Below are 14,417 nucleotides of genomic sequence, written 5' to 3'. Positions count from 1 at the left end.
CCACAGGGCTAGAATAAGATGATGGAGTTTGGCGAAGGAAAAGAGGATGTGCTGCTTTGTTTAAATATATTAAAAAGATTGCTCAGGCATGGCGGTGACTGACAGTGGATGTTGAAGAATGTCAACAGGGAGAGCTGAAGGGAAAGATTTGATTGCTCGGGTTGCTGCTACAATCCTTGGACGCCATCCATCAAACCTTAATGACAGGCTTTGAAAAGCAGAATAACAGCAGAGCAGGTTACAGTCCTTACACTGCTTGTAATACAGGTTCTCTCTCAGGCACTTTGGTTTTAAAAATAAAGATCCTGGTACGTTATGATGCAGATTTAGTACTTGGCTCATGTCAGACACCACAGCTTGAATTACTGCCTCAGAAAAACAGAGACGCAAAACAAACCAAGGGGTCAAATCTCAGTGGAGGATGACACACGCCTTCTAAAAGAAACGTTTTAGACTCTTTTCTTTGTCATTTGTTCTATAAAAAACAAACCTGTAATTTCTAAAATAGTATTTTTGTACCCAAACCTCCATTTGTAACTAAAATGGCCTGTATTTGTATAGCGTCCCTAAGGACCCCAAAGCGCTTTACATATCCAGTCATCCACCCATTCACGCACACATTGGGACTAATAAAGGTTATCTTATTCACACACTGGTGATGGCAAGCTACATTGTAGCCACAGCCACCCTGGGGCGCACTGACAGAGGCGAGGCTGCCGGACACTGGCGCCACCGGACCTCTGACCACCACCAGTAGGCATTGGGTGAAGTGTCTTGCCCAAGGACACAATGACCAAGACTGTCCAAGCCAGGGCTCGAACCAGCAACCTTCCAATTACAAGGCGACCTCCCAACTCTTGAGCCACGATCGCCCGCTAATCTGTATTTAGAGCTCTCCTCTCTACTATCACTGCCATGCACTTGTTTAATATATTTTTAAGGTTCAGGGTGAGGATCTAATAAATATAACTATAGTATAAATCAAATTCCAAGCACTCAAAGCCCACTATTTGGCAATAAAGGCAGCCGTTTCATTAACATCCACACCCACAAAAAGATAAATAATGAATTAATACAAGGTGCTTTTGCTCACATTTATTAAACAGATGAGTAGCTAATGGAAAACTACTCATTTCTTCCTGTTTTCCTTCAGGTTTCCTTGACAAGTGTCAAATTCACAAATAAATTAAGTCATTTTAACTTGCTTGAAAAAGCAACAATATTAGTATTCATACTCTACCTGGTGTAGCGTATTGCTGATCTCTGGAAAAATCAATGCCTGCACCAATCATAGTCATCATCTTCTCGATCTGAAGACAGGAACAGAGGGGGGAGAAAACAAAATGTAAGGGCTTGGAAGAGTGATCAGAGTTTGGCCACCACCTTTCACCAGCAAAAATACAGAGAAAAGCCCCTAAAGCAATAATACACTGTCCCTGTGAGAGCAAATGATGAGTACGTCAGCAAGAAGAAAATTAGGTTGCAGTGATTTTGCAAAGACATGTTAAAGGACAGCTTGAGGACCGAGACGGTTGAGTGCCTTTATATCCTATTTATGGTCACATTAAAACAATCATTGCTATTGTCCCACATTAAATGAGTAACCAGGGCTTGACTGCACGTAGGGGACAACAGGCACAAAATTGCTGCTTTATACTGGCATGCCGGTCTTACCGTCTGACTCTAATAAGGTCAAAAACAAAAGGATAATTGTAATAAACAAGTTAAAAGAGAACGTGCACAAGTCTGGAAAAATAATACAGAACAAAGTCTGGTAGTTTAAGCTTCCCATGTACTTATAAAGCTCTCAGTGAAGAGAGTTTTGGAGCAGGTTTAACTGTGTCTTGATGCTTAAACCAATGCTTGTAACAAATGTTTCAAGACGACTGAAGCGTCGTAGACAAAACACAAAAAGGGTTCGAAACCCAGCAAGACTGAGAGTGAGAAGCTACAGCTGAAACGATGCCCAGAAACCTGACGTTTCTTGCAGTAATTTCATGCATCATGACATAATGCATGTGAACATCACCAGCAGTTGGTTTCCAATCACAGTAAGTCACGCACATACACACATCACATGCACATGCCGCTCATGGACTTGTAAAAACACAATACTGTCATTTCATAGAAATGTATTCATAAGCGAAGCAGCAGTGGGACATGAAACTGCAATATTACATCTGCCACAGCACAGAATCGTGGTTCCCTTTAAAGTGGCCCACAGCTGAATATGCATGGACACTGGGAGTGAATTCAATGCAAACGGAGAGACTGACTGTGCTGCTGTCACACCTGTCAGGTACTCTGACTACTTTGAGTATGAGGCCATGTTGTATAAACTAGAGTGAACAGATAAAACTACAGCTGGAGAAGTTTTATCCGAATTTGAATGTCCTCGCCCCTTAAAAAGCCCCCAGACATATTTGATGACCCCATTAGCATAATTATATATGAGATAATAAAGCGACACTGGAAAACCAAAGTAGCAGTTTTTTTTCATCATCGATCAGCAGGTGGATGTTCAGCAGTGAAATAGTGCATAATTAGAAGATTAATGTCAGAAGGGCAGAGAAAGATATTAACGTTGAACAATGATGCATCTATTTTAGTATGCTGCTGCCAGACTGGTAACCCAGTCACAAACTGAAGCTTCTGGACTTAGAAAAAGAAATGAATAATCTGAGTTAAGGTTATTCCAAAAGGGTTCCTAAAGCCTCAAAGGATCCCATCTACCTCTACAAAGAATGCCCCAGTAGAGGACAGAGCCAAAACCCAAAAGGACCAGAAGATTGACATCTTACGCTGTCGGAGGAATTAGATCTTCTTTGTTTTGGGGAGTCAGAAGTCGCCGGTGTCTGCTGAGAGAGAATTCATCGTTTTGTTTCGCCTTCTTCCCATTCAAAGTGTGTATCCACACTGTGCCAACTATCCTCTGGCAGTGTTATTATAATCATCCTGTTTCACACAAAAAACACTCTTGACAGGAGATTTTAAAAATTCTAAATTGAAAGAAACACCATTCCAGATGGAAAAGCGTACACGTTTAGTGCATAACAAATGTATCTGTTATGACTGGATCTATGAATAATCAGTGTAGTCATAGGAAGTGAAGAAATATAAACACAAAAGCTCAGGATCACACACTCAGCCTCAGTGTAAAGTACAATTCCTTCCTCATGTCCACATTCTCAACATTCATGTTCACCATCAGTCCTCAATACGGCAGAGGGAAAATGCCAAAGTTTTGGCAAGAAGAGGTGTGAGACAACGGACGGTTAGAGAATGGCATTATTTTTGATATCCATCTGCCCAGTGTGAAGTCACCATACTCTTGATTAGAGTCCTGCATATTGGGCAGATGGTAGATTAGTCACACGAGCTCAACAAATAACTGCCGTCCACATGTTCATTCTATGTCGTTAAACAGGAAAGCTGACGGTGGAGTGGGAACACAACTTCTAGCTGAGCAAAGAGCAAACATGAGTGATCAAAAGTAGTTGCCTCCTCTTTACACGAGAGTCTCTGGATGCATGTCACACATACTGAAAGCATGTGAGACATTGTGTGCTCAGACTTTTCTACGGTGATGGTTCAGTTAGTATGAAGCATTTTAGGAAAGAAGGATGATGCTGGGGAGAGATGCCCCCCCCAAAAAAATAAGAATAGCTCTAACATGAACAGCATGTAGTTGCTGTTGCTTCTTGGATTCCTTAGATTTTCTTCTAGTGGTGAAATAAAAGAGAAAAAACACAAACCAACTACATCTTCATTAGAGTTTCTGTTCACCTAGGGATGGCTGCTTATTTTCCTTAAGTTATGATATCAAACTGATCTTGACAGGTTTATGTTGCTCTCATAATAAACTAAATTATTAGGCCTCGGCAGGACAAAAGCAATTAGAAAGCCCCTGATGAGCGCTGGCCTCGACTGGGGGTCTAATCTGTAAAATCACACATGCATAAGCAGTAGCAGCACCTGAGTTAATGAAGACAAGGCAGTGCTCTTTGCCTCATTAAAGTGGCCAAGGTCTGTACTCGAGGGAGGATAATGCTCCCATCAATCGCATCTTTGACACACAGTTCAGCTGCCCAAGTTTTTTACGCCACCATTCAGGAGATAAGACAGGCCATTGTACTTTTAAACACTGAAGGAGAATTTAAAATATACTCACTACTGTGGATAAACAAAATAAACTGGATGCATTTAAAATGTCACTTAAGATAAAGCACAGACGTTTTTTTCCTATTTAAAGAAATGTACACACATGAACGTACACACAAATCACAACAAAAAAAGCACATCGATGTTCAGTCCTGCTGTATTGGCCTCACTTATCCAGCATAATGGAAAAGGGAATGTTAGCTGGTCCAATGAGAGTTCAAGGCAGCTATCCAGAAAGGTAGGTGTGTTGGAGCTGGGTAAATAGATCCTTATCAGAGGATGCCAGCCAGTGATTTCCTCAAAGTAAATCACATTCACAGCAAGAAGAGGCTTCTGAATTTCATGGTCAGGAACTAGGATGCTCAGTGTCATGAGAATTAATAGAGGAGAGGAGAGATGGGTGTGTTTTTGTGCTGCAGGATTCAATCAATGCAGAGAACTGAAATGGAGAGGCATCCATTGTTAGAGAGCCTCACTGTGAGCATAGGGGTACAATGAGAGGGGTCAGAAGTCACCCAGGAGGTGGAGGTCAACAGCTGAAGAGCCAGCAGTGTTGCGAAATAGTCAGGGTGAGATTAAAGGCGCATGAAGCCATTTATCATGCTCCTCACAGTAGGCCTGCTGCCCTGAGGTGACTTAGCAGAATAACGGGTCCGCTGTCCTACCGGGATGTGAAAACACAAACTGTCTTTTCATTAACAGCCTTGAACAATGCCCAACTAAAGCCGAGAGAAAGGGTGGCGGCAGAGCTAAAGGACGCCTGGCAGTGTGTAGAGGGTGAAACAAAAGGCTGAAGCAGAGATCGTGCGCCCAGACCACCAGCCTCAAATTGGCAAGCTGGCACCAAAACAAGGGTTGGACGAAAACTACGGACTAGTGAAAAGCATCAAGGGGAACACAAACACAACCCTGTTTGTAGCAGGTGCCAAGACCTCAATGCCACAGTGGGACAAAACACTGTCAGCAGCCCCATGAACATCCTCCTGAAATAGCCCAATGTCATGCTTATGTTTTTATGAACAACGTCCCCTCTGGGAAACCTTGACCACTCATTCCGCATTACACATAAATATTCCCAGTTAAACTTAAAACAGGAAGGGCATTCCTTTGCAAATAATTATAAGAGTTATACCAAGCAGTGGCTGCATGCGTCAGCCCCCCGTGGCTCTCCTGTGTTCTCCCCCTGGTGGGGATCAGAGAATAGATTTACCTCGCTGGCTGCACTGGAGCTCTGACACACACCCACAGTTTGGTTTGATCTCAGCCAGTCAAACACATGAAACTGCTTAGCAAACAATGAGGACACAAAACCAACGCATAGCCAAACCCTTAATGATCCCATGAACATGGATTAAAAAGAAAAAGAGCAAAGAAAATGATGCATGGCTTAAAAACATCAGAGAGGACAAGGTTTTTGAAGAAAGGGCAGGATAATCTGGGTGTGCGCCTCACTTTGTCTCCCTTTTATTTCTTTATCAATAAAGCAACCAGCTTCAATCAGTGAATACCAATCGGAAAGGCTTTAAAAGAAATATAATATCCACAGAAATGCTAAAAAGCATTCATTATTTTCTCATTCTGTTCAGTCATAGCATGTAGACAAGATTAATGAGCCTCTAGCAGAGCTGCTGCCTGTAAGGGAATCAATACTCACAAAAGCTGGTTTCATAGTGGCTATTGGATCTGTGAGGTGCGAATCGAAAACGAAGTTAAAAAGTGAAGTGTGGAAGTGGATAGCGGCCCTCTCCTGTCTCTGTCTAAAGCTCGCCGTCTCCTTATCTCTCCTTCCATCTGTGGAGCTCAGAGTGCTGGCTCACACAATGTGCCCCCCTGGATTGTCATCTTCAGTCTGATTGCAAGGACCAACACCAACCCACATTAGCATGCGCTTTACACACATGCACACACACTGAGAGCGCCTTAAAAGGAGAGATGCATAGGCCAAGACCTCATGCAAGTCAAATCTCCTTGTCTTGAAACCCGAGGCAGTGCATCCAAGGGTTTGTCTTGTTGAGAAAGAGGGGTGATGACTAGGAACGATACTGAAAGGAAGGGGAAGAGGGTGTGAGAACCAGAATATTTTACAAACCAGATTAAAAAGGAAGAAAAAAAAAAGAAGATGTTTTTAGAAGAGGTGTGTCCATGCACTTGGGGGTGGGTTTGGTAATGTCCAGGGACCCCAAATGCTGTCACGCAGCTCTGTAGAGTGCTCCAGAGCAGCCAGTCGTGACCGGCAAGATGGCTGCCACAGCACATCAGAGAAAGCAAGAGTAAGCAAACACTGCCGATGGAGAGACAAGGGCTGAAGAGAATGCAGCGAGAGAGAGAAAGTGAAAAGAAAAGGGAGTTTTCAATTTTCAGGGGGCACTCCCAACATCAGTAAGAAAGTGTAGGCAAGGATACGCCCAATGAAACTTTTACTGCATTTCCCACACACTCCTCTCATTTGCTATGCACTTTAAATCGCTGGTGTGAATATTTCTATTTCAAGCAGACGCAGGCTTATTCCCTGAAAGGAAAAAGAGAGAGAGAGGAAAAAAAATGAGCTCTTGCGCTTTGGTTTGAGCAGAGAACTCACCGCCATCTAAATCACTATTCATGTGAAAAGAAAAAAAGCGTCCCGGGTTCATTAACTTTAAGTAAGGCTCAAAAATTGGAATTTTTCAAAGGCTTTTAGAAGCTTACCAGCCAACCAAGGCCTCTAATAAACATCTAGTCACGATCAACCGAATTGAAAATTCCTATGTGATTCAGCATGCGTTCAAAAAGTACTAAAACATGGTGTTATTGTTATGGAAAACTGTGCAAGCAGGGTAGTGGTTAACTCTACAAAGCATCATTTGTTTTCATTTTTTTTTTGGTTTTTGGGGCTTGTATTTTAAATTTTAACTTTCTACATCGAAGTACATGTGCTGACAAGGAACCTGTGCATGTGTGAGCTCCATCAGAGGCTGATATTAGCAATATTAGGGAGTACGAACACATTTTATTCCGTAGCACCACTGATAGCAAAAGAGAAAGAAAAATATATATCTATATTTTTAAGGTCCACCGTCTAGGTAGTAGAGCCCTAAAGCAATTTTATTACGTGTCTGGCTGTATGACTGGAGAGTAAATAAAATTTATTCCCAAGAGAAGAATGAAATTAACAGAGGGCAGCTCTCTGCCAGCAGCCAACTAAATGATTTTTTAAAAAGCTTCCAGACATTCAGATGAACTCAAAGCTGCCCAGTTCCCTTGGTAAAATACACTTACATGGCGCATACAGGAAATGGGGGCACTGCTTCAAGTTAATCTCCTTTTAGCAGACCAGAGCTATTTTTTCAGTTTGGAACCAATATCACCATCTATTCTCCTGCCAAAGAAATGCAGTTTGTTTTGGCTCCTCCTCTTAGGCCACGTTTAGTCTGTTTACTTCATCTTTCTCTAAGCACCGGGGAGAATACAACAGGACTCGGGAGCTCCAGGATTATTGTGAGCTGCTGAGGATATCTAGGAAGAGCAGAAAGCTCCAATAGCCAAGTAATGTCACAGCTGGCTTAATCCTGTCACTCTCTCACGGGCCACATCCCTCAGGTGCAGTCTGAGGTGGTGAGGTGTTCATTAAACTAGATAATTAGAATGAACAGTGCCCTGCCAGTGACCAGACTTTAAAGGGAAATAAAAGATCCAAGCACATACTTGATTGAGCTCATTACCCACTACGCCACATTCTGGAAAAGGAAGACAATGTGCAAAACCTCTGGATGTCTGACTTTTAAATAGTCATCATTACACTTTTGGCTATGGCACATTTCCATTAGTATTTGTCATAGTTTGTGACTGAATTACAAAAATACCACTAGATCCAAATGGTAATGCTACGTTACGACAGGTATAAATTGGTGGTGCATATATGTCGGCCAATCAGCAACCAGAAATCGCAAGAACTGGGCAGCCAGGCAGGTATGATACAATCAGAGACAATAATGCACAGTTTGCCCACCAGAGGGCATTGACATGTTGATTTTAAAACTAAAACAGTTAGTACATTTGATAAGGGACCCTTTTGGTGAATGTTTATGGAATCATCTTATGTAAAAACAAACAAAGAAACAAACCAGTCCCTATAGGCCCCTATATATTGCTAACCAGTCTTTTTTAAATAAATCATAATCCTTTTAAATTGAACTTTAGTGGTTAGTTACCATTTAACTGGTTTAAACTATTAAAAGTTAGTGATGCTGGGACTGGTGTGACCCAATTACAAGATATTATGTAGCAGATGTGGTTTCTGAGGTTTTGGAACCACACCAATTTTAGAAAACACCCACATTTAGTGAGATTGACAAGCTGAGGCTGGCACAAAAATCTAACTCAGCTGCAATCAGCTGACCATAATGCTCACAGAAATCACCTGATGGCTCAGCTGAAGGCCTTGCATCTGATTAAGATACATAAATAGCAGCCCTCTAATGTAGTCTATTAGTCGCTATACATTTGCAAGCCACTTTGCAACCCACCCCAACACCTTTTCTTCATGCCATGTCTGGCTGCGGCTGGTAAACATCTTGCTTGAATTTATGAAAGATTTTAACTGCCACATATATACACACTACCCAGACGAAACTCATATGAATTGTGTTTAATACACAAACCTGAATGCAATACTGAGTTAAAGTCACATAGTAATACACTAACAATACTTGATCAAATCAGTGCATTACCATAGTGTGGTGGTTAACACATTTGCCTAACACACGAAGGATCACCAGTTTAAGAGTAGCAGGAGGCACATATCCTTGAGGATTGCGTCAATAATTTAAAGTCTGTGGATCCATCCACTGTGGTGACCCCTTGTGAATAAGAGAGCAGGTAAGTGTTCACTTAGTGTTCAGGATATTACAGAACAGTTCCTACTGGCTAAAGCTGAGAAAACATGGTCTAGTACACTTGAATCGAGGCGAGGCATTCACTCGGCTGCACACAGACGAATACCAAAGGTCAGTCATTTTCCACGAGTGTTTCCTTGGCAGCCTTTGACAAAACTATAAATTAAAGTAATGCCTGCAAATGCTGAAATAGCTCAAGAACAAACCCTCTTTGGAGTGCTCCCATACATAAAAGCTCAACAGCAAGGTTATCCCAGAATGAGTCATATTACCATAGTGGAAGGCAGCTGTGATCTTTCTCATGATAGAAAAGCCTGTTGAACTTGGATAAAGCACATGTACAAGGCCTCGAGCCGCTATCCTTCCCAAAGCAGCTAAAGATGAAAGTGTTGACAGCAGTATTTCCATATAGAGCCAATATTGTGTCTGTTCCTTCCATAAATGCACATCAAAGATGTTTTGAACTACAGTATCCCCTCTGTGGGCTGGTGCCATATTTTTTAATCATGATCTAATCGTGAGCAATAAACTGCAGCAACATCAACACAACATCTGGCACTTTATGGTAGCACAACACTGCCAAATAAGTATGTATGACTTTGTCAGACAACAGTCACATACCAGCATCTAATGACGAGGACATAAATTGCACTGGTTGCAACAATGACGCATAATCCAGATTGCTTGTGTGCAGTCTCACACATGAACAGAAAAAAAAGAAAAAAAAAAAAGAGAGATTCTTAAAAACTTCAGAATCGCAGCACACCAAGGTGTAATTACTGTATCGGTGGCATAAGTTGGCAGCGTCTAAAAACTGACCACCTGCATGCAAACCATGGCCCGCAGTAGCCAAGACATCGACCTCAAATCTGCAATTAGCTCACTGTGGTTGTTCTGAGAGGGTCATGTAAAGGAACACTAGGCAGCAACATGAGCTCCTCACTGTGGGAAGAGAAAGCATTAGTGCTATCCGAGCCTGCGATTTGCTCAGGATGGACAGGCATCACAAATGAAACCTACAAGTCACTTCTGGACTGTGTGTAGCAGTGCAGTTATCAGTAACAGAAATGGAGCAGAACACAAACAGAACAAGGGAAAATTACTGAGAGGCTAGTGGACAGCTTATGCAAAACTTAACTGAGAAGCTTACAGAGGATTTCTTTAATTCTGCCAACAATAAGATGATTGTTTTAGGATAATGGTAAAAGAGCCAATGAGGAAACCATGCCAGCTGTATCTTGTGTGGCTGTTTAATGACTGCAATACTAAAAACCAAGGTTTATAAAACTTATACCTTCTTGGTAACTTGTGTTTCTTAAAAGAGTAAAATCTAACAAACTCTGAAAAGGAAGGGTTCTATACTGTATTTGTTTAGCTGTGTGTTTTTTCTGTGTTCTGACGGGTTGTCAGTCTCTATAGAGATTCAGGTCGGAGTTTCACGTCTTTACAACAGGAGGAGGCAAGAGCCGAAGAAACGGATCTACGGCTTCCACGTCTTCTCTGAATCTCAATTTCCAAATCTGTCTCTTGTCTTATTTTTTCTAGTCTCTCAGTTGTTTTATCCCCATCTTCTTGTCTTCTCTAATCTCTTCCCGCTGTGTCTCTACTCAGCTCTTTATCTACATCCCAGACAAAACATTAAAGCGCTGCATGCACGGGGAATATATTTAGATGTGAATATGCTCTGTGATACTAACACATAGTGGGATTGAGACAAATTTGGGGGAAAAAAAAAAAAAGTTTTAAACACAGAATTCTGAAAATATTTTTATACACTGCAGTTTTTTAACAAAAGAAATGTACTAATGCAAATATGTGCAAAGATATATTCCATCATTTACTGTTTTGCCAAAAAGTTTGTTCCAGACAAGTTTTGACCTAAATTGCATGATGAGGCATCAGGCGGGCCTTGTTAAACAAAACAAGTCAACTTTTGTACTTGCTTAAAAACCGTGTCCAATAATGTGAATGTCAATACATTTTTGAACTATATTAACCTTATGCACACAATATTAATCTTTTCCATCCAATGGGATTCATGACAAATGTTTTATAAACAAAGATCTCCAGATTAGGTTTGTTTTTACACGTTACAATTGGGACGAGTGGAATTCTTCTAATAATGAATGAGTCTGTTACCTAGCACATACACGTGTCTGTGCCTTTTACCTGTGCAGGTTATGGCAATAACATCGCAACAGCCTAAACACTAACACCGAGGCTTCAAAATGCAGAGTCCAGAAACCGGTGACTGATGTCACGGTGGCTACATCCATCTTTAATATACAGTCTGTGGTTTCACCTGCTGTCACTCTGCTACCTTGCAGTTACATTAGTGTGAAAAAGGTCACCTTTATTCATGTTAAACATCTGTGAAACATGTAATTATTATTTACTGGCCTGCATTATACAATATTTGGTTGTACATGCATAAACACTAAACAGTACAGACACTAAAGCCTCCCCCCCCCCGTGTGTGTCTTAAATATTTCAAGCGGAAAGACTTACCTCATCCCATTCTGAGGTGAAAGAGGGAGATTTCTCAAGTCTCTTCTTAGCCGTGCTACAGTTAGAAACAGACTCGCTACGGTTTCCCAATCCTCCTTCCTCTTCATTAGGAGGCGACACGAGCAAGTCTGAGTCAGACTTGGACAGGCTGCGTGCCAGCTTCAGGTCCCCAGGAGGGCGCATCTTGACAGCAGATACAGCACCAGCCACAGAGTCCCTGGGTTCCTTGTTCACAGTAGCATAAATTGCTTTTGGATCACAGTCTGTCAGGATGGCGGCCATGCTAGGACGGCTAGGTGGCGGCGCAGCTGCCGTTACTCCCTCTTTAGCTTTGGCCCTCTTTTTTGTTTCTGGCTGGTCTTGATTGGGTGGCAGAACACCTGGAAGCCGGAAGGACTCCTCACGGCTCTCAAAGACAGGAGAAGATCCGTGTAGGAGGCCTGTGAACTGCTCTGGTACACCTGCTTCCTGGTCCTGGCTGAGCTGTGAGTTATCTAGACAAAGAGACAAGGAATAGACAAAGTCAGTGAAGAAGGAAAGCAGTCTGTGAGGGCTGGAAAGTAGACTTCCAACTGAGGGGCTGATCCTTACAGTGTGGCTAATAAGAAACCACCCACACAAGCCCTGAAACAGATCTGTAATTGTTTCCTACCAGGAGTGACGAAGAGAAAAAGGGGGAGAGAGAAGAGATGGAGCAAAGAAAAGGCGTATGTTGGCTGGAGAAATGACTCCTGAATTCCAAACTCAGCTTGTAGCCGTCTGACAGCTATCTGCTGGTGCCTGAATGCCTGTATTTTGCAACAGGGAGTTGAAGCAAGTCATCTCTGTGAACAGCCCTCATCACAGAGGCCTACTTGTCTGTTAGGCCCGTTTTCCTAAAATGACATAACACTGAGAATGTCCCAGAGTTTCCGACTAAACTAAACTTTCAAACAAACCTACACATAAATTCCAAGAGTGTATGCCAGAGAAAAATGAATACAACACAACAAATATCACAAAGAGGAGTGAAACTTACTGTTTGCCGTCTTCTCCAACAAAAAAACGACTCCTTAATGAGACTCAATGGCAAGTGCAACAAAGAACAATGAGATTTTTTCCTCCTCCCCTCTCCCAAGGACTTACTGCCACCTAAGCCTATTTTCCGCAATCAAATCAGCCACAGCTTGATAGTACCTGTTGTAATCGATATGTTGCTTTGAGGGAAAAAGAAAAAAAACTAACTCGTGCCGAGCCTGTCTTCTTCAACTGCAGTGACGTGTTTTGTTGTTTAAAGTGTGCGCCCTCTGTGTTTTCTAGCTTCTAATTCTAGCGCCTAACGGAGGGCGAGGAATGGAAATTTGAATCACCCTGTCCTCCAGCAGCCAGACTTCTGATAATTAGTCCTGTGACACATGGTGCGGGAGTGTGTGGGCTTGTGTGGTCTCTGCCAGGGTGACAAGGGTCAGGAGTGTTTGGTGACAGGGAATCTGGGGCAGAGACACCACAAGAAAAGTAGTGACCTGTTGCAGCACTTTGTGTGTCCTTCACAAAACAGCTTCCTGCCAAAAATGTGCCCAGTGCAGTCATTTTATCAGTATAGGAAAAGAATTATCTACACCAAACTACCTCAGTACTATTTCAGGGATCATTTCCAGGGAGGGAGTGTGCCAAACAACACCCTAAACTCCCTTTTCACAAGCTTGGGAAAAGTGTGTGTGCGTTGGGGGGTGTTTTGTGTGTGGGTGAGTGAGTGTACTGCACACATATGTCAAGATCACAGCCAAACACCCACCCTCTCCTTGGCAGCTAGGGAGCGTGAACGCCCTATGATCACATCCATGTGCTTCCAACAAACTCACGTGGTGTTAACCCTTGCAAAGACCACCGGAGCCCCTTTCTATACAGTTCTAGGATGGAAAACCCGCACACATGCAGCAATCTGATGTTTTTGCAACTCTTTTATATTGGGTGAAGTCACCACAGACGTGGGGTGTTTATTTCATTTGGCAGCGACAGCTCCATATCGCCCTGATGATGTCATGTTTGGATTGCAGATGCTGTGGAATCAGTGCTGGTTGTTACTTCACTAGCTACACAATCCAAAGTCAATCCATATGTCCCTGGAAAACCTGCACTGTTTGTTTGAGTTTCAAAGACATTTTAAACTCTTGGTAGTGCACTGCAGCACAACTACAAGGTACTAAGGCTATGACATGGGGACATTTGTATTAAAGTACATAATTTGATCATATTTAACTCACTGCAGCGCATTGAGCCTCCCCCATAAAAGATCATTTTATACACTGCAAAGTGCCCAGCCCTGGACAAACTATACAACATCAACACCTATTACATGGTTCAAGGCTGTTTCTTACATCCCTTCTTTAGTTCTTTTAAATTATTGTTTATCAGTCAATATAATCGGCCCCACTGATCAGTTGGTCTCCACATAGCATCATATATAATGATGCAGAAGAAGTGTGACAAACACACAGGTGCTTAACTTCCTTACATCTATCCTTTGATGTGCTACAGTTCATAAAAGCAGCACAAACAACTTTAGCTAAGTATCAAAACTACAGAAACGACACTGCACTCTGGTTGTGAACTAATGGAACAGCATGTATACTTTGAGGTTTATTTCCTCACCAACGTTGCTCATAACAGCGTAATATTTAAGTTAAATGGGTGTTTTTAAAATTTATTATTATTATTATTATTATTATTATTATTATTCTTTTATTATTATCTGTGGAGAAACTTCTGATCTTACAGGTACTGCTTTGGAAACGCTATAATACATCAGCAGCAGTAGGTCTGTTGCGAAAATGTGGATTGCTGCTGAGAGCAGGAGGAATGTGTTTGAAGACAGACATTAAACACCATATATCGTTG

At 42.0% G+C, this 14,417-nt stretch overlaps 1 protein-coding gene across 2 annotated transcripts in view; it reads right to left on the bottom strand.

Annotated features, from left to right (window-relative positions):
- The window catches only part of anks1aa (ankyrin repeat and sterile alpha motif domain containing 1Aa), a 59,930-nt gene that overhangs the window by 17,130 nt on the left and 28,383 nt on the right, over positions 1–14,417 (bottom strand). For both annotated transcript variants that reach the window (XM_085443775.1, XM_085443776.1), the window contains exons 14-16: positions 11,541–12,034; positions 2,802–2,858; positions 1,241–1,310 (exon numbers count right to left, since the gene is read on the bottom strand). In XM_085443775.1, coding sequence (XP_085299901.1) covers positions 1,241–1,310; positions 2,802–2,858; positions 11,541–12,034 — 621 coding nt within the window. The remainder of the gene's footprint in view (positions 1–1,240; positions 1,311–2,801; positions 2,859–11,540; positions 12,035–14,417) is intronic.

The sequence above is a fragment of the Copadichromis virginalis genome, linkage group LG20 (genome assembly GCF_057382275.1).
Source record: "Copadichromis virginalis isolate Kocher_CV1m ecotype Utaka linkage group LG20, C_Virginalis_male_GT1.1, whole genome shotgun sequence".
Lineage (NCBI taxonomy): Eukaryota > Metazoa > Chordata > Actinopteri > Cichliformes > Cichlidae > Copadichromis > Copadichromis virginalis.
Note: the sequence above shows the minus strand (reverse complement) of the source record. Positions and strands in the feature narration are given on the sequence as shown.